The sequence below is a fragment of the Zeugodacus cucurbitae genome, chromosome 4, assembly GCF_028554725.1.
Source record: "Zeugodacus cucurbitae isolate PBARC_wt_2022May chromosome 4, idZeuCucr1.2, whole genome shotgun sequence".
Lineage (NCBI taxonomy): Eukaryota > Metazoa > Arthropoda > Insecta > Diptera > Tephritidae > Zeugodacus > Zeugodacus cucurbitae.
This window is the reverse complement of record NC_071669.1, coordinates 282,025-301,326: the sequence shown is the minus strand read 5'-3', so window position 1 is coordinate 301,326 and position 19,302 is coordinate 282,025. Positions and strand designations below refer to the sequence as shown.

General features: G+C 31.6%; 4 protein-coding genes and 1 long non-coding RNA gene across 10 annotated transcripts; 3 read left to right on the top strand and 2 right to left on the bottom strand.

Moving 5' to 3' along the window:
• Positions 1-328: 328 nt before the first annotated feature.
• LOC105218364 (NADH-cytochrome b5 reductase 3) lies at positions 329-7,882 on the top strand. Of its 5 annotated transcripts, XM_011197105.3 has the most exons (7): positions 329-581; positions 1,396-1,476; positions 1,538-1,666; positions 4,135-4,788; positions 4,856-4,955; positions 7,199-7,417; positions 7,518-7,882. In XM_011197105.3, the coding sequence occupies exons 3-6, from the start codon at positions 1,640-1,642 to the stop codon at positions 7,369-7,371; spliced, it is 954 nt and encodes a 317-aa protein (XP_011195407.1). In that variant the 5' UTR covers positions 329-581; positions 1,396-1,476; positions 1,538-1,639; the 3' UTR covers positions 7,372-7,417; positions 7,518-7,882. The 5 variants fall into 5 exon arrangements, with proteins under 5 accessions (XP_011195407.1, XP_011192612.1, XP_011194889.1 ...); XM_011194310.3 differs by lacking the exon at positions 7,199-7,417 and having other exon boundaries at positions 331-581; XM_011196587.3 differs by lacking the exons at positions 329-581; positions 7,199-7,417 and adding an exon at positions 1,191-1,342.
• Positions 7,883-9,708: 1,826 nt separating this feature from the next.
• Positions 9,709-14,828, bottom strand: LOC105217071 (G2/mitotic-specific cyclin-A). Of its 2 annotated transcripts, none has more exons than XM_011193098.3 (8): positions 14,674-14,828; positions 14,097-14,489; positions 13,524-13,768; positions 13,173-13,467; positions 10,886-11,109; positions 10,559-10,763; positions 10,253-10,500; positions 9,709-10,186 (listed from the first exon to the last, which is right to left on the bottom strand). In XM_011193098.3, the coding sequence occupies exons 2-8, from the start codon at positions 14,352-14,354 to the stop codon at positions 10,018-10,020; spliced, it is 1,644 nt and encodes a 547-aa protein (XP_011191400.1). In that variant the 5' UTR covers positions 14,355-14,489; positions 14,674-14,828; the 3' UTR covers positions 9,709-10,017. The 2 variants fall into 2 exon arrangements, with proteins under 2 accessions (XP_011191400.1, XP_054085040.1); XM_054229065.1 differs by having other exon boundaries at positions 14,554-14,826.
• On the top strand, positions 11,344-12,669 carry LOC105216272 (RIB43A-like with coiled-coils protein 2). Its single transcript, XM_011191090.3, has 2 exons — positions 11,344-11,571; positions 11,621-12,669. Exons 1-2 carry the CDS (start codon positions 11,449-11,451, stop codon positions 12,641-12,643), a joined length of 1,146 nt encoding a protein of 381 aa, XP_011189392.1. The 5' UTR covers positions 11,344-11,448; the 3' UTR covers positions 12,644-12,669.
• An 866-nt stretch (positions 14,829-15,694) lies between the features above and the next one.
• LOC128921506 (uncharacterized) lies at positions 15,695-16,777 on the top strand. Its single transcript, XR_008470942.1, has 2 exons — positions 15,695-16,311; positions 16,389-16,777. It is a non-coding gene; the product is annotated as an uncharacterized LOC128921506 (long non-coding RNA).
• Positions 16,778-17,593: 816 nt separating this feature from the next.
• Positions 17,594-19,095, bottom strand: LOC105214688 (uncharacterized). Its single transcript, XM_029038594.2, has 2 exons — positions 18,591-19,095; positions 17,594-18,509 (listed from the first exon to the last, which is right to left on the bottom strand). The coding sequence occupies exons 1-2, from the start codon at positions 18,946-18,948 to the stop codon at positions 18,028-18,030; spliced, it is 840 nt and encodes a 279-aa protein (XP_028894427.2). The 5' UTR covers positions 18,949-19,095; the 3' UTR covers positions 17,594-18,027.
• Between the last annotated feature and the right edge of the window lie 207 nt (positions 19,096-19,302).

Below are 19,302 nucleotides of genomic sequence, written 5' to 3'. Positions count from 1 at the left end.
TAGAATAATTATTACTTGACTTTATTTATTTTTATTTTATTTTATTAAATGTAACGTATTTACTTAAACGTAACATATTTTATTGTACCAAGAATTCTATTTATATTTTGTTATCATATTAAAACATTTCAATACAAAACAACGTCTTTATAGCTTCGTTTGTCGTTGAAACTATTAGAAATGAATTTTAGGGTCCGATTAGTTCAAGCCCTTAGGAATTTCATAATAGGATAAAATTGTAAATACTAAGGTGAAAATCGTATCACTATAATGGTTAAACACATAACTGTTATACTACGACAACGATAATTTGTTTAGTATATCTCCGCGTTATAGAAGAAGGGAAAATATGAGAAATTGTGAAAACAAACGAAAGAAAAGTTGAACGAATAAGAATAATTAATCTAAACTCCTAGACGTCTAATTATTTGTAAAGTAGTTATTTTTTATATTATTTTATTGGTGGTATAATACAAAAATTGTAACAATTAAATTGTGGTAAAAGAGGTCGTGAACAAACAAATCTCTCTAATTTACAAATATGCTGTACATATGCATACCCGCGAAAGGCGTTATAAATTGTAAGTACGACCAAACTCTGTTCCATCGACAGACGGGTCGACGTAACCGAAACGGACCCGGATTTATACCTGGCTAAATACTGTTAACGCGGTATCATTCAGCTGATGTTTTCTGCCACTTCAACAACATAAGTGTATTTCTTTATTAAAATATTTGAAATATGATGATAAAAAATGACGGATATATTTTCTATACGCCTTAAACGTTTGTTACTATTTTATCAAAATTAAATTATAAATAATTGGGCGATTTTTCATGATGTGCTCTTGATAACATAAGTCAGAGCAAATTACATGGGTCGTTCAGAATATTTTTAAATTGATTTTGTAATAAAGTGGAGCGACTGATCTATTAACCAGAACAATTTTAGCAAGTACTAAGAGGGTTATTAAAAAATATCCGGTACGTAATTAAAAATATTGTACCATCACGGTTGTATATATATACATATGTATGTAGTATGTAGGACTTTATATTGTTGTTGCATAAAAAAAAACAAATCATATTTCGTGCCAGATACACACATACAGACAATATACATACACGTATAATAACGCCACAGCTGGGGAAGAACAAATATAGAGAAACATACGTTCTTAAGATATCTTCCATCCGCCCCCATTATTACGAAATAAACTTTGACGATTCTTCGTTTTGTTCTGTAATCAACTTGGTTTGGTAAATTAATATTGCATTAGAAATAACAAGGACCAAATCCCATCCTTCCAATTTCGTTCCATGAACGGTGTTAAATCGTGGCGTAAATTGTGTGCAACATTAAATTACGAATATATCTATATATTTATCTTTCAGTATAATACTCGATACACTCAATTGCAAAGTGCTTACTCGAAAAGAGGAGACGTGAGGCAAATCAATATCAATTTTAAATAGGTAAAATACTTTGTATTCCGTCCTAAACTAACATAATTATTTGTATAACTTATATTTACAGTGCCTTTGGGGTGTCCTAGTTAAAAGTGATAGTTTCTATTTGGATGTCGTGTATATTTTCCAACATATTAAAACAACAAGTTTTAATAATTCCATTTTAATAATGGCTCGTCCGTTATTTGAAACACACGTAAGTGAAAACCATTTAATAATCGACGAATGTGTACATACTTACGTATCATATTAAACTGACCTAGCTGGAGATCTTGTTGATGACATAGTGACATACATATTTCACTTGTTATTCGTGATTTAGTAGATTCGCAGATTTATCAAGTTCCCATGCACATCCTTATACATACAATGATTTGCTTCAAAACTTCTAAATGTCCAAACAATTTCTAACGAATACATAGAAACACAAAAATTAAATACATATCTTAACTATCGGAAACTTCAGTAGAATCTTCGAAATATTATTGTGTATACAAATAAGAATTTAATTATTCCATGTGTTTAATCCATAGCAATTCTGTAAGTCAAGAGAAACGTGTACATTAAATTAAAGATACTAAACATAGATTTGATATTTCGATGAACGTATACATATCGCTCATTTACTTGAATAGTGTCACAACTCAAAAAAGTCGATTTTTCAGGAGAGGGTTTAAAGTTTTCAATTGTCTCTTATTTAGCAAATATAGAAAACTGCCATCAGTTTATTGACAAATCTAGTAGACCAAATAGAGTGTACAAATGCTTTTTTTTTGGACATAAATGTGACCCATTTTGAATTATGTCGTTATTTGTGAAAAATATGAATCAATTTCGCCGTCATAAGTCATATGTGTCGATTTTGCTGAAGAAAAGCAATATGAAAAATTTAATTAATTTTCACCAATATCGTTCCAACACAAAATATGTCGTTCTTTCTGAAAATAAAACCAACTTCACCCTATGACAATATGTGTTGTTACACAAAATATGCCGTTGTTTCGTAAAAAAATTATAACTAATTCTGGCACAACTGAGAAGTGTCGTTATTGTGGTTAAAAAATATTGCAACATAACAAGTTTAGTTACGGGACATTCTTATTTCACCGCTTATTTTTCTGCGCATCGGAATGAAATTTTTATACAATATGGACGATGAAATAGCGCACATTTCTGCATACTCAACTCAAAAATCGAGTTTTTTGAGTTGTGAAACTATTTAAGTAAATGAGCGATATGTTCTTCCATATTTATACACATACATATGTACATATATACATACTTACTTTTTCTCTTTCGTACGTAATAAGTAGTACTCTAAAGGTCAAGGCTAGCAGTAAAAACATGTGATACGTAGGTTATAAAATGTGTTGTTTGGAAGAGCCCATATTTTAACTGTCCAGACTAGCACCAAAACCGAATTATGACTGTTAAACAGCTGACAGGCAAAAACGCGTAGCACTAGAAAAACATGCCCCGCTCTAACATGCGTTCTTTACTTTACAAGAATATAACACGTCAATTTAAGGCTAAATACGGGTTTCTCAAACATATAATTATGTATGTTGTTTTAAATATATATTCATAATTTACAAACTTAAAATTATTTGATACCTATATATTTCTCATTTTCTCTCGATATTTATTATTAATAAACATATGTATTTTTTTATTTTCGCTGGAAAAAGCAAAAGTCACCATTACGTTTGTCAATATTTATATATTTTTTGTGTGTGTACATATACATTTGTATACCTAAATATGAACATCTATATGTAAGCCTATAGCTAGTTGTATCTCTATAATAAATGATAGCTGTAGTTGTTCCAGTAACCTTAGTGGTATGAGAGCCGGCAAAGCTAACTGCTGATGTTAACCAGCTGTGTGCATTATAGCCCGTTCATGCAATCACGTTGAAACAGTCAAATTTAAGCAATCAAACACAAAAGCACAGCAAAAGCAAAAGGCAGTGAAACAGTGTGTTAAAGTTCATAGGTATATTACCTATATTCGTTCGGTTAAAACCAGGAAAATGGCTGATTTAGACGTGAGCAAAAAATTTACTTGTTGTGAAAATACTTATCCCTTTTTATTCCGAAATTAAACTCATATGTGAACAGAATATATTAAACGCTAGTTTACAACTCGGTCCGAAAGTAATTCTGATACATATTCAATATATATGTTTATATACATACATACATATATGGACCTTAATACACATACGCACTAATTTATTTTAGTTTTCTGCATAGCCAAAGGACTTGTATATCAAAATCTGATTAGTTAAAATGTGTGGTAATTATGTAACTGGCAAATTTTAATGAATACTAATAATTCTCTATTCCAGTACTTAAATTTTATAAAAATTATTGCGGAAAAAAGCTGTTCGTATGTTTTGTTTTTTGCTTTTCTTATCTGTTTGAGAAAGTAGCAAGTATCAAGTGATAAGTAACGAACACTTAAAACATTATATATTCACATGTCACATTGAAATAACTTATATATATTTGTGAACTTTATAGTTATATATAGTTTTGAGTTGATTTTTTATAATTCCTTATTATTTCATAATTATCTTGTTATACATAAATGTAATATGCATATGTTTGTAGTATTTTTACATTAATAATTGTTTTACTAATATAAAGTATTTCCCAATAGTTAGTTCCAATTGTAGTTGGTATTGCAGCCGCAGTGGTTGGCGCTGCTATCATTAATTACTTTCTTAATAAGAAGTCGTCGAAACCAAGACCTGAGCCCAATCGCACTGCTCGTCTGCGCACACTGGTTGATCCAAATGACAAATATCAGTTGCCATTAATTGAAAAAGAAATTCTTAGCCACGATACTCGACGGTTTCGATTTGGTTTGCCATCGAACCAACATGTTCTTGGATTGCCAGTAGGACAGCACATTCATTTGATTGCAACTATAGATAACGAATTAGTCATTCGTCCTTACACTCCAATATCCAGCGATGATGACGTTGGCTATGTCGATTTAGTCATTAAAGTATATTTTAAGAATGTCCATCCAAAATTCCCAGGAGGTGGTAAAATGACGCAATATTTAGATCAAATGAATATTGGCGATAAAATATCCTTCCGTGGTCCTTCCGGCCGATTACAATATCAAGGTCAAGGTCGTTTTCAAGTTAAGAAGCTTCGTAAAGATCCACCAAAGACGGTTATAGCAAAGCGGGTAAACATGATTTCTGGTGGCACTGGAATCACACCAATGTTACAGCTAATACGTGATGTTCTAAAAAACAATGATAAAGACAAAACTGAACTTGCCCTATTATTTGCCAATCAGGTAAGATTAGTAAAGTAATTCATATGAATATAATGCTCGAATTATGATTATTTAATATGTTTTTCAGAGTGAATCCGATATTTTATTGCGCAACGAATTGGACACTTTAGCCACAAAATATCCGAATCAATTCAAGGTGTGGTATACCGTGGATAAAGCTTCTGAAGGTAAATATATATATTCTTATACATATGAATTATAAATATCATAATATGATTTAAAAAAGTAAACCTTGTACTTTGAACTATAAATAACGGAACGGGTCGGAAACCTGCTGTTGATTTAATTATTTGCAAAAATAAATAAATAAAAAATAACATAAACACTTGGTCCCATAAGTTCCGTTACAAGTTCAGACCGTTATAAAAATTAAATACATGTTTCATAAAATTATTATTATTTAATAAGGCATATATTAAATGAGCGATGTACAAAATTCAAAATGGTGGTAATCTATTGCTTTCACGCAAACCTTGAAGCGATTCGGTCATTGATCAATAGCAGCACACAAAGTTTCTATTGGCTTTGACGATGCTTTTCCAACCACAAACGATAGTCCAGTGTTTTCAAATCTGTAGAAGAACAGCCAAGATAGAACTTTGTTCAAGTGCATTTTCAGAAGATGACCAGTTGACCAACATTGGGATTTCATGTGGAGATCATCTCCAGTAAGTCTCGACATTGATCTGGTCGATTTAGTGATTTGTCTTGACATAATTGTCTGTTTCCTAAGGGGATTTATGTGAATTCGTTCGCAAAGTTTCTATGCCTAAATTGGTGCGAACCACGCTAGGACGACTATTTTCATTTCTGTCATCGGTAGTAGACGACTGGGGAAAAACGATCAATAGTGCGGTAAACAAACATTCTCGAAGTAATAAGTTGTTTGAGAAGTCCATTCATTTCAATTGCGCTTTTCCACAATTCACAATTATGTAAAGCAATCACCGCAATACGATTTTCTTTCTTTCTCCGCACTTCACTGTTAATAAGCGAATGCAAACACTTAAATTATTATTATACAGTGGCTCACAGCCAAAATGATGCAGCAACGAAATGAAAAATCGCTTAGTAAAAATCATGTTTATGTTCCAAAATTAAAAACTTTTACTAAATTATTGATTAGGTACATATATGTTTAAACTTTTAAATAAAAAAAAACGCAAAAATTATTTATTTTTTTACAAGCATTAAGTAAAAACATGTTCGTATACCAAAAAACAATCCCACAGCCAAAATGATTAACGTTAGCAACGTCGCGTAAATAGTGAAACTGAGTCAAGGAACTATTCGGCATATCATTTAATATTATGTTCGTGTTAACCGTGTCGCAAATAAAATAAATTGGCTCATAATAAAATATTTAACGAAAATGACTCTCGTTGGATTGTACGGAAAATACGAGAAAATCCCCATTTAAGTGCTCCAGGTTAAAGCAACGAAATGGAAATCCGTAGGAAGAACAGCTATCCCAAAGCCACAAGAAGAATGCTCAGAGAAGCTGATTTAAATGGCCGCACATCCCGAAAGAAACCATACATTAATGCAAAAACTCAAAGTGCAAGGTTTAAGGTTGCCAACAAATAGTTATATAAGTCTGCAAGCTTCTGCAATACCGTAATTTTAGCAGATGAGAGTAATTTCCAATTGCTGAGCTACAACCGCAAAATCTACGTAGTACCGTAAACATGGTGGAGAGCATGTAATAGTGTGTGGATGCATGTCGTCTCCGATTGTCGGGAATTTGGAATTCATCGATTGTATTATGTACAAGAGTGTGTATCTTGTCATTTTGAAACGAAATTTGCTACAAAATGCCGCGAAATTAAATACTTTTGATAACTTTTGGTATATCAAGATAAAGATCCGAAGCACAAATTCGGAGTTGTGCAAAGTTGGCTATTTGGAACTGTCCACATAGTACAAACACCAGCGCAATCTTCAGATTTGAATGCAATTGCGAATCTGTGGTTAGTTTAGGACCCAAATTAACAATATTTTTTATATATATTTTTTTTGGTACTGAATTATTTTCGCTTTGAGGTGCAATATTATACTGTAGTTTGTTTTTGTTGTAGATAAATAAAATAACTGTAAAATCTGCCGCTGTAAAGTGGCATTTAAATTTTTTCGTTTAGTATTTCTTGTACGGTTGCATCACTTTGGCTATGACCCACGGTATATGGGTAGGCACTGCATACAAATTATAATAAAAATAGCGGTACTTTCTTCTGAAAATTTTTCTCACCGGATGCACTGTAAACTCTGTAACAGCATGTATGTCAAGATAAAAGACACGTTAGGAAATTTATTATGTTGAATGATTCTCTGCTCTTGATTCTTCAATAAATATCTGAGGCAATGTTTAATTTTCTTTTTAAACGCTGCTTTTGGATAATAATTATATCAGTCTGGCCATATAGCGTTGGGTATATCAATGATGAAATGATGCGCTCTCAACTCTTTTTGCCGAGTTCAAACACTCTTTGCTTGCTATGTGGTCCGCCACCGATGGTCAATTATACTTGTATACCAGGCTTGGAGCGCATCGGTCATCATGCGGATATGCGCTTTAGTTACTAAATGGAGAAATATATCGCAAACAAATATATAATAAAACCTTTATCAGGTATACATCCTTATAATTAACGTTGTAAATATACATATAAAACTAACAACACATTCAAATTATAGGGGTAATTAATATAAATATTTTATTTATCACGCAGGCTGGGCATATGAAGTAGGCTTTATAAACGATGACATGATTAAAAAACACCTGTTCTCAGCTTCTGAAGATACAATCGTGTTAATGTGCGGTCCACCCCCGATGATAAACTTCGCCTGTAATCCAGCTTTAGATAAATTAGAATTTCATCCAGATACCAGATTTGCGTACTAAAAATATTTGAAAACGGTATTTTATAGAATCCTCCACATTTGTGCATATGTGTAGTTTCTTTTCAAAAGCTGTATAATTACAAACGTGCATACGTGCATAGGAATCGAATGTTCATTTTGTTCTTATTAAAGCTAATGGTTAGATATAATAAATAGTAAAATTGCGGACTCATTTACGTAATGAATTATGGAATTATTGTAAGAACTTATTGAATTGTAAAGAAAAATGAATATATTCTGTTATAGATTGACCAGTAATTTCATATTTTATAAACAATACATGGCATACATCGTCTTCATCTCGAATATTGTTAACTACTTTACTCAAGAGAATTTTTCTTTTAAAAGAGAATGTGGATATACAATAAACGCATATGCATTTGCAAATATAATACACGAATATTGCATTTGTGAGCACGATCAATTATTTGTTCAATGATAGTCGACGAAGTAAACATATCCCCAATCTGTTCCCACAACCCAGAATCTAAGATAACTTAAGGTAAGGAGAGACGAAATATCAGAATATCAGAGAAAACCACAACCGTGGTGTTTGGATTTCTGCAACTGATCTACTGTTTCAATTAGTTTTATTTATATGATTTCGAAGGTAAAGTAATTTTTTTTATGTATTAACGTAACTGGCTAAGTGTATTCAACAAAGTGATCTAAGTATATGACATTTAATTTTTCTTTACCCGAATTTGACATGTATGTTGCCATTGATTTAATCCTTACATTTATTCAAAAATTCAAATTTTGAAATTCAAAAGTAAACAAATTTCAAAATTAAAAAAATATATATTTTTTAAATGAATAAAAGAAAACGCCGAATACTTTTTGCTGGTGCAAAACAACTCATGGAAGCAATTTACCAATGTTTTGTGCTCCAACTGACAAATTGCAACAATTTTTTTCAATATATATTATATTGTTCAAGATAAAAGAGACGGGTTAATGTAAACAAATACTTGGATTGTTTACTATTTTAATGTTAAACCACGGTATGTCAAATACTTAGTTCATTTTGTCAAATACACTTTAGTAACTGGAACCTGTCAGATAAGATGATGTCAAAGTTTTCTTTGGTTATGTTTTCAATAAAAAAATGAATTTAACAATAAATCTTAATTGATTAAGTAAAGTATAGTTAACAGATCAATGTGAAATATAGTTTATTTCAAAATATTTATGAAAAGATAAACAATTATACTTTCGCCACAGGAATAGGCTACATTGCAAAGCTAACATTACATTATTATTTTTAAATAAAAAGTTTTCACCATAGTATAGTATTACTATTAATTTTTCGTTGTATTCATTTATTTCTTTAAATGTATATTTCAATTATTTTATAAAAATATTTAATATCTATAGGGGTTTTAAATAATATCTAGCTAATATGTTTTAGTGCAGTTGACTTCTCTAATACTATATTATTTCATATTAAAAATATAAACTAATAGAGACAATTTAAGATTATTGTATTTCATGACAATCTGAATACAAGAATTCAAATATAGTTAAAATAGTTTTGATGAATATCTGTCGCAATCAAACCAAGTCTACGGAAAAAGTGATCTCACACTAAAATTCAAATTAAATTAAACTACGAATTTTGTTGTTTTCAATGCTGTGGAATTAATAAATAAATTGGATCATACAATTTATAAATACTAATATTTAAAATTAGCATGTGTATATATTTTCATGTAGTTTCCCAGTAAATTCACACATATGTTATATTATTTTGTTACAAGTCGCGTTTTCTATTTATCTAATTTCGATATCTTGTATTTCTGTGACTTACATTTAATTAGTATTATTATGGTAAACACCGACATATTCTGTAGTATAAGGAATAAAATTATTTAAAAGGACAAGTAACAAAAAAATTAAAAACTTCCGAAAAAATAAAATATTTAGAGGTCTCCAAAAGTTAGACATATGCACTTAAATCTGCATTACTATCATATTCAAACATCGTGATTGATTTTACCAAAATGATAACCCATAAAATAAATTTAAAATTGTCCTTTTGATTAAAAAATAGTATTTAGATCGAGTGTTTTTTTTTACAGATAATATAATTTTCATTGAGGAAAAGTTCTGTGTTTTTAACAAATTTGTATGTTTAAAAATATAATAACCTCTATTATTTAATTCGAGTAACCGCTCTAAACATAAACGGTTGCTTGATAAAAAATAGTCAAGCTTCTGTATACAAATCAAAACGGGGAACAAATAAAATATGAACAAATATTAAGCGTTTTTCAATTAACACTAATTCATAATACACGAACTAAAATGTGTCATATTTAATACATATCAGTTGAACATCAGAGAAATGGTTCGCTGTACATGTTCATTACTAAAATCAGTTGATATCTTTTCAAGGGTTTCTTCGTTGCTAACCAAACCATTATTTTTACGTACCAGAAGTTCGAATGCTTCATTGTCCAGTTCAACAGGTTTGATAGTTGATACTTTTTTATACCTTAAAATATTTGTAAAGTTATTTTAAAATTAATATTACTTTATTTTTTTTCTACTGTATACTCACTTATCTGCCCTGTATTTTTCCTGTATGGCCTGTTGAGCTAGTTTAGTGGCCGATTTGTGTGATTTACAGAGATGTAGTATTACTTCTTTGAGGTCTTCTAAGGTATATGATGTTACCTCTTCTAATTCTGAATTCCAAATTGAATAATCCAAGAGATGCCGAGCTAATGCATGAGCAGCAGCTGATATTAATGATGGAAGAAAACGCAAATACGGATCAGCTTCCAAAAGAGATAACTCACAAATATACTGTAAACAAATATAAATGAATATTTCGTCGTATATTGTTAAAATTAGTTTCCCTAACCTGAGTTAGAAATTTTAGCTTATCTGTCATGTTTAGCAATACAGCATAAGTGTTGATAAACACATACGCAGTAGGTGTGCATAAGTCAAACGCTAAAATTTTCAGAATAATCTGCTCCATTCGTAAAACTTGGGCTTTATTGTAAGTATCATCGGTAATGAACACGAATTCACCAACATCTGGAGGGTAGATTTCTTCATACTTTCTATATTTTTGTTAAAAAAGTGTAAATACAATTATTATTGGTAGTAGTAGAAAAATATTGTTATCGATAAATATTAAAAAGTTCTGTAAGTTTTATAAAGTGTGGTTTACTTTGAAACTTACGATGCAATGTACATGGCTGCCGTGCCAACCAATTGCAGTTTGCTGCGTACCACAGACATTTGGCTTAGAAATCGATCAATATACGAAACGGAAAGATATAGAGTTTCTGTATCTAAATTGTACTCTTCCGACACTTCAACTAGCCAATCCACTAGAATCGTACGCATTGAATGATTAATATCCGCCTGGCGACGCATGTAGTGAGGCTTGGGTCGATGTTTTTTCTGCAATTTTTTTTTGTAAAATATAATATTAATTTAGAAGATATTAAAAGGAATCTATAAAAATCTTCGACGAACATTACACATTTTCAGGATTACAATTTTCAATAATTTGTAGATACACATTATATGTATGTTGCTCAGTTACCAACAAACAAACCTTAGTTCATAATTTTGTACTTTGCAAATAATATGTATATTCAGTAACAAGTGAACTTTCTAACAAATAACTGATAATAAATACTATATTTTTTACTTTTGTGCATATCTTTGATATATAATATTTTAAACAAATTATCTTATAAATCCTTGTAATCTCTCAATTCAAAGAATAAACAAAAGATGTTTAAGGTTCCGATTGCCACTAAGGACGATATAAATGAAGCCGCAAAACTGCAAAGGCGTTTACAATTTGAGGATGAACGGAAAAACAGAATATTCAACGCAAAACAGAGACTATTTGGCGTATGCTTTTCATATTTTTTTCTCCCATATCTTAACTTTTTTTTTTTAGTTGGATTTGGGTGCACTGGAAAGACAAATTTCCGAGAAAAATAAGCAAAGGCAAGTTGAGGCTGAATGTGAACGCCGCTATGAAGACCAGACTCAGCACCAGCAGCTCGCAATTTATGCAAAGTCATTAGAGATGGATAAACGAAAACGTGTGGCCGAAGCAGATCTCAATTATTACCGCTGCCGTTTTCAGAGCAAAAATCAGCGTCGTGAATTCGATTTAAACGATCCCAACAGTATCAAAAAAGCTTTACCCGCACGCGTTGCCGACGATGATGCACGCCTCGGAATCTCTAGTGCCCAAATTTTTTCAGGCGAAGATCTTGGCCACAGTGAGCGAAAATTGCGACAACGGGCTCAGCAACGTGCTTGGTTAGATCAACAAGTTCAAGAGCGCAAACAAGCCGAAGAAGATCGTATCAAAGCCGATTTGATAATGCAGGAATCAATAGCTTCGCGAGATAAACGTCTCGAAGATATGGCAAATGATGAGAGGAAAATACGTAATCAAATGACAGCAGCTATATATGATTTTAACACACAATTAGCAAAATCAAAGAGATTCGACCGTATACGTGAAAAAAAAGAAAACAACGAAGACGATCTAGCTGAAATCTATAATATGCTTACTAGTGATATGTTGACTGAGAATCCAGATGCAGCACAGTCAAGGACAAATCCAACCAAAAAAATTGCTTTCATGTATCGTGGTATGTCTGCTGATGAGCTGGCTAAATTTCACGAGGAACAGTTACAACAAAAAATTACCAACAAGAAAAAACAAACTGATCAGCAGCTTATGGACAAGCAGTGGGAACAGTATGCTCTAAATATGGATCGAGAGTTGATGTTAAAGCAGTTAGAGTTGGAAAGAAATCAAAAACAGCTATTGGATGATCACATACGGTACAATGCGCGACTTGCAGTGGAGCAAAGAAAGCAAAATGAGATGTCGAATAAGGGTTTAAACAAAAATTATGTTTCTACAGAGTTTTACGATCAGTTCAACAAAACTTCACGTTAAAAATAAAATTTTATACTACAAATATATTTTTAAAAGGTCGAAAAATTATTAAGAATAATAAATTATTGTGTAAACACATGTCTTGAAAAAAGAAACCTAGTGATGTCCGGAATAATGCTACAATGTACTTACATTCAACGAAATAACAAAAAAGAAACTCATTAAAACGTAAAAATAAATTGTAGCAGCTGCCAAATCAACCCCTATTATGTGCAGTTAAAGTCGTAGGGATGAAAAATTGAAGTGGCGGGAAAACGACCAAAATATTTGAAAAATGCTAGGGCTAATAGTTTTAGGGGATATATTATATAATTACAATCCTTAGACGTTTCTCACTAAGTGAGAATAGTATGTCATATTATTTTATAAGCTAACAATTTGTAAATACACATATTATATTAATATATTTGAAAATACATTGTCAAAATCGCATGGTGACATTTAGAATTGTTGAAAAATGCGAAAGAAGGAAGAGTTGTATAATCTATTGGTTGTAAATTGTTTTGCAATTTTAAATTAATTTACATACCTCACTTTCGACGAAATAATCCAATATATTTCTTTGATAATCCACTACCTCAAAAAAGCGTTGACGATCATTACGTGGAATGATGAGACGCCGTTGTTCTTCCTCTTCCTCGGTAGTTATATCAATAATTTTTTTATCGTCATTGTCAACATCAATCAATTGCGATTCCGATTGTTGAACGATCCCCACCTGAGATCGATCCACGGACATTGGTGAAAGTACCTCCGATACTGACATTGGCGTAGTATCCAAAAGACAGTCGTCATATGATTTATTATCCCTCTGTATACCATCACTGTGAAGTTGTAAAATAATTAATAACGAAATAAGTTAGTTTAACCAACCGCTTACTGTTTATAGTCTTTTCTGTTTAGGCGATTTTGTTGATCAATATATATATTTTCCTTTCCGTCAGCTAAAGAAATTGATGCACTGCTGGCTGCGAAATTATGGTACATCTGTTGGCTTTCATCCGGTTGATCCTCATAAACTGAAAACGATTTAAACTGTTCAACTACAGTTTTTTTAACAGCTGCAGCTGCAAAAACTGAGGTATTGTCATTATGTGTTTTAGCATTTCCCACTTCACGAAAAGCCTGAAACAAAGAAGTTAAAATATATCAATTTTGAGAATACGCATATATGTATGTATATATTTTCTTTAATAAATTTAATGTCTATATTTGTATTGGATAAGAGTTTTAAGTAAAACTCCGTTAATTAAGTGGTTTTTTACATGTCCTGTTACAAATAAACATATCTTCGGCAAAACAATACCTTTCTTTAGCACTAATATAAAACCTATAATAATACACGAGAAATACTTCCTTAGGTCATTATTCATGATTTTGGCAAAGCTGATTTTGTCACGCATGCGTATAGCTATACTAAAATTTAATGTAAAAGTTTTTTAGAAATGCTTACCACTTTGCTACCTGCTGTAACAGCACCAGTTATATTGCGTCCATGTGACACAATTGTATTTGCATTTAGCTTAGCAAAATTGTTACGGCTAACGCCATCGCCAAGCTTTCCTTTGAATGGTACGGCGGCGCCCCCAAGCAAAGATGGTTGCAGAGCATTTACTCTATTGCTACATGTAACTAAAGTTTTCTCCTTTAGTGGTATAGATATATGTGGATTTTCCTTCTCAGCATCTTGATGAATTTGAAAAGTAGCCATTTCGCAATATAACTTCTTATGACCCACTTCACTCGTTACTCTTTTTCACTTGGTCAGAATCTGAATGCACTTTTAATTTATCACAATTCGTACTAAATAACTGGATACTTTTTCAACACTTATGGTTTAATATTTCTACAATAAATAGAAAATACTATTTACAACATATACTTCAACTGGTTTCCTATCCTTAATTCACTTTTATTCAGTCTAAAATCGAAGGTCGCCACAAGATAATTGCAAACGCTTCTAAATAGTCAAGTAATTTGTCCCAATTATTATTTTAAATAAATTAGCGGTGCAACTCTCTGCGACGGACCGATTCTAATCAATGTGTGTGTTCCACAAATTTTTCAGCTAATAATTTATTTTCAACTATATTTCCTCCTTCGCCACTACAAGTATTTTTGAATTTGTGCGCCGTCGTTGTCAGCTAAGAGCTTGGTATGATGATTTTGTAGCTTGTCGCTTTAATTTCGCCGCCATTTTACCTATTCGACTTTTTCCCTCTTTTTAGTTTGATTTAGAGCACGAAGAAACTCTATAGTGATGCCACATTTATTAAACGAAGGGATTATTTAAAAGCGAATATCAGCTATTTAGATACACAATGTTTATATTCTTATATGTTATGATATTATAAGTATTCTTTATTAAATGGATTACCTAAAATACCTTGAGAATAGTTGTCTTGACGTAACTTAACTATTGAATATTTATTTTGAATTCGCCGGAACAGTTTCGACGCCTTTATTGTGCGAATATCTTGTACACACATTCATAAATGAATTCGCCTTAACAAAATGGTGATTTAAATCAATCTACAGCAGATTGCAATGATACGAATTGCTCCATAAATGTTAGAAATATCCTTGAACATAGTATTCTTAAATATAACCCACTTACAGAATAAAATTGCTAACTTAAATTCATATGATTTTCATAGTCTAATAATACCAACGCAAAATTTAAATATTATTATTAGGTCTATCAGGGATAAATCATCCATTTCCCTTTTACATCCGTTCCGCAATAAATCAGAACAAGAGTGCGAGGTGCATATTGGAGCAATTCCGATAGATTTGTGTTGGAAATGGATCCTAAATAAGCGGAGTATTTGCAAAATCGCTTATAATTAGTTATAACGTAAATGTATACAGGCCACTTAAGTATTGTAGTATAAAATTGTTACCGTATAATTTTCGCCATATTTGAAAACAAATTAATAAAAACGTATTTTTGTTTTCAATTTGTTCAAACTAATTTATAAAACGTTTTAACGTTTTATTCTTTTTTACATTTTATAGTTTTTATTAATGTGTTTTAAAATATGGCCAAAATCGAAATCAATGTGATCCACGTTGAATTATGTCGTTATTCGTGAAAAATATAAATTAATTTCGCTCTCATAAGTTAAATGTGTCGTTATTGCTGAAAAAAACAAGATGCAAAATTTTTTTATTTTTTCACCAATATCGTTGTAACACATAATAAGTCGTCCTTTCAGAAAAAGAAACCAACTTCACTTTATGACAATATCGCTGTAACACGAACGTTATAAGTTCGTTCTGAAAAATTAATTTCTGAAAAAAAACAAAATGACTACACAACTGCACAACTGAGATGTGTCGCTGTTGTGGTTAAAAATAATGTGACATGACAAGTTGAATAACGTCACAATCTTATCTCGACTGTTTATTTTTCTACACATCAGAATAAAATTTTAACACAATATGGTCAATAACTTTACGCACATTTCTGCATACTCAACTTAAAAATCGTGTTTTTTGAGTTATGAGCGATATTTATATTATTGCATCAAAAGCCGACCGCAACCATAATTAACTTATTGTCACAGTTTGATCAGTATACATTCATGCAATACATATGGATATGGCTCGACGACTACCAATTTCCGAGCGATTAATGAGATTCCAGGCAAGCACGTGATTATGAGGTGAACATCGTCTTTTATTCGACTTAAAGTTGTCTCTAACAAGGAGCTGCATCAACTTTCATTTACGTGTTGTTCAGGTAAACGCTTCGCTTGAAGTTATGTGCCTTAATTTTCTGCTGCAGCACAACTGAGTCGACACCAACAGCAAGTTAGTCCTGGGGAAACTCTGCATGCTTTTGTTTATTTACTTATGTATTATTTGAATATCCGGTTTGTAACCGTTGGTACGAATATTAACCGATGAGTCGCAACGTTAGTCGACAACGAACGGTTAACCGAATAGTCGAAAATGAGCGGTTAATCGAATTGTCGATGACTGACGACTATCCGAATAGTGCAAACCGAATATTATTATTCGAATAATGTCCTATGTTAGTCGAATACCAAGAGCTCTTGTATGTATATATATATAGTTTTGGTTGCTTCCTTAAAAATAAAAAAAAAATAATAATGAGGATCTCTGTAATTGAAACGTGACTTGAAAGCTGCGCAAAATATCTTGTAAACTATGATGAACACGGAATATTTAAAGATGTACTATGCCGTAAGAAATACTTATTTAAGCTTTAAAGAACTGAGTAATAACGATAAATTAATATATGTATTTTAAGTGATAACTGTGCATAACAGAAAGGAATCATTTAATACTAACGTAAATGGGAATATATCACTTTTTCTCTATTAAATATTTTAACTAATTTGACTAGCTTGATCTGAACGCAAAGTTATTTCTCATTCGCGTTTATGTCCCAAATGTAGCGAATTTTAGCTGCAAGATTGAAACAAGCAAAAATGTTGGCACATGAAAGAAATTAATTTAATGTAAAGTGTCACTTAGTAGATGAATTTTGCAAACTTCGCGGGGTCTTTATACCGTATATATCGGTTAATGTGAGATTTGTTAATATAAATTAAGAGAACGGATATTCTTGAATATATTGTAGCTCAGTTGCTAAAATTGTTAAAATAGGTCCAGGAATTACGCCATATCCACCATTTTAGTGGCAGTGGAAACAGATTTTTGATTATAGACTGGTCAATGTATCAATATTATATAGTTTAGTCTCCATACAACTATTATAATAAATTCTTACCAATATAGTTTAAAAATGTTCGATTGCACTCGAACTTAGACATTCCTTACTTTGTTTTGTCAATTCTCCCCCTGTATTAAGAATGAACACTAAAGGAGATTCCACAAAGTCTAAAATTTCGCAACGGTGTAAGTAATTTTGCACAAGATATATATGATTTGCTTACAAGTATACTAATAGAAACTACAATATTTTATTTCTTTTCATGCTAATCCCTTTAATATATTTATTTGTAATTAAAAATGATATATGTACATTTAGATTTAAGATTTTAATGAAGCTCTGAAAACCCGTTTTAGCCATCTGTAATAATGTTATTACGCATTATGTTGGTGAAGTCGGCTCTAGCTATGCAATTATAAATTATGCAAAAATATTAACATCAACATCATAATTTTTATTGTAGCATTATTTTTTGAAAATAAAACCAATACAACTAATAGTAGTCGTTTAATTTGAAAATGAATCTAAAAATTCGAATTAAGTGTTTCACTTTCAAATTAAATTCCTAAAATATTTACATAATTTTTTTCATAACCCATATACATATATCCTTAATTTTTGATAACCATAACAGAATGTAAAAAATGCGAATTAGCAACACACATCCTCATAAGTGATTTCAATATCTCCGAGAGGGCAAAGTCTTTGAGAATAATCCGCACTTGCTAATACAAATTTTTCTTGTCGGCTTTCCATTCTTTGTGCCATAGTCTTGAAGTTCGTAGAGATATTTTAGACCACCGACAATTCGTCCGAAAGCGATGCGTTTGCTATTAGCTGCTGGCAATGGTCGAAAGGAAATTGCGAAGCTTAATCGGTCGCTTTCGATACCACTTATATTTTCGCGCGAATAAGAAATAATTCCGCCATGGTTTGTGTGATTTAAGCTACGTGTATCGAATTCATGTTTTCTATGTGTGTGAGATTCTGGCGGTAATTTTAACTCTCCCTCCAACCATAGAGACGGGAAAACACGCGTGATAAAAAGGCTATCTGCGCTGTTGTTTCTAGCTAAGCGAATGAACTCCAATACAACTTGAGGTGATGCTTCCGTATAGAGTTGAATAAGCACACGACCTACTGGACGGAGAGCTTTTAACTCTAGATCCATAAAAATTACGGGACGCAAGAGACGTTGAAGTTGAATGCCAGTTTCTGGTAAATTCAAAATTGGATACTTGCTTAGAGCGATCGATGGATAGGTCATTGGAATACAACGTTGCTTATTCAGCCTTTCGTTAGTTGCTGAAGATTTCGACTTTACCATGTTTTGGTGAGCAGCTATAATTGATTTTGTAGATAGACGATGACGATGGATATTTTCCTTCTCCAATGTAGTATACTGCTGTCCGTGTAAAAAATTAGGATTCGATTCTGACCTATTTCCGTTTTTCAACGAACGTATAGAATCTGAGTTTGCACAGTTTGCACTGATGCGAGATGACAACCGGACTGAGCCGCTATTGACGCGACATCGAACGTATCGTAAGCGTTGGCGATGATCGCGATACATTTGCGCGCGCATTTTATCGGAAATCATATTTGCCAAAAAGTGAACGAATACAAATTTATATGACAAATCGTCGAAATATAGATATACGAAATAATGTAACAAAAATTTTCGAATTTTTTAGTTTAAAAGGGAAAACCAACCAAAATCAAACAAAAAGAAATATCAATAAAAATTCAATTGTGAATATTTGCATTTTAGTTGAATTTTGCTTCAGATAATTTCAATCCATATTGAATAGGTTGCAGTAGAAATAAATTAAATAATTAAAAATAAGTCATAAAGTATAAAATATATAAATAATCAAAAATATTATTCATTTGTTAGCATTAGAAATGGGCCTGTGCCTGTGTCTAAATACCTACCTAGTATTCGGATTTGTAA

Bases quoted from the DNA above. Each gene is read 5' to 3' on its own strand.
- LOC105217071 (XM_011193098.3), bottom strand. From the start codon at position 14,354: ATGGCTACTTTTCAAATTCATCAAGATGCTGAGAAGGAAAATCCACAT. The intron at 13,468-13,523 runs GTAAGCGGTTGG...ACAACTTCACAG, and splicing joins AACAGAAAAGACTATAAACA to TGATGGTATACAGAGGGATA. The intron at 10,187-10,252 runs GTGAGTATACAG...AAATATTTTAAG, and splicing joins GAAAAATACAGGGCAGATAA to GTATAAAAAAGTATCAACTA.
- LOC105214688 (XM_029038594.2), bottom strand. From the start codon at position 18,948: ATGATTTCCGATAAAATGCGCGCGCAAATGTATCGCGATCATCGCCAA. The intron at 18,510-18,590 runs GCAAGTATCCAA...TTATGGATCTAG, and splicing joins CTATCCATCGATCGCTCTAA to AGTTAAAAGCTCTCCGTCCA.
- LOC105216272 (XM_011191090.3), top strand. From the start codon at position 11,449: ATGTTTAAGGTTCCGATTGCCACTAAGGACGATATAAATGAAGCCGCA. The intron at 11,572-11,620 runs GTATGCTTTTCA...TTTTTTTTTTAG, and splicing joins CAAAACAGAGACTATTTGGC to TTGGATTTGGGTGCACTGGA.
- LOC105218364 (XM_011197105.3), top strand. From the start codon at position 1,640: ATGGCTCGTCCGTTATTTGAAACACAC. The intron at 1,667-4,134 runs GTAAGTGAAAAC...ATTTCCCAATAG, and splicing joins GTCCGTTATTTGAAACACAC to TTAGTTCCAATTGTAGTTGG. The intron at 4,956-7,198 runs GTAAATATATAT...TAATTATATCAG, and splicing joins CGTGGATAAAGCTTCTGAAG to TCTGGCCATATAGCGTTGGG.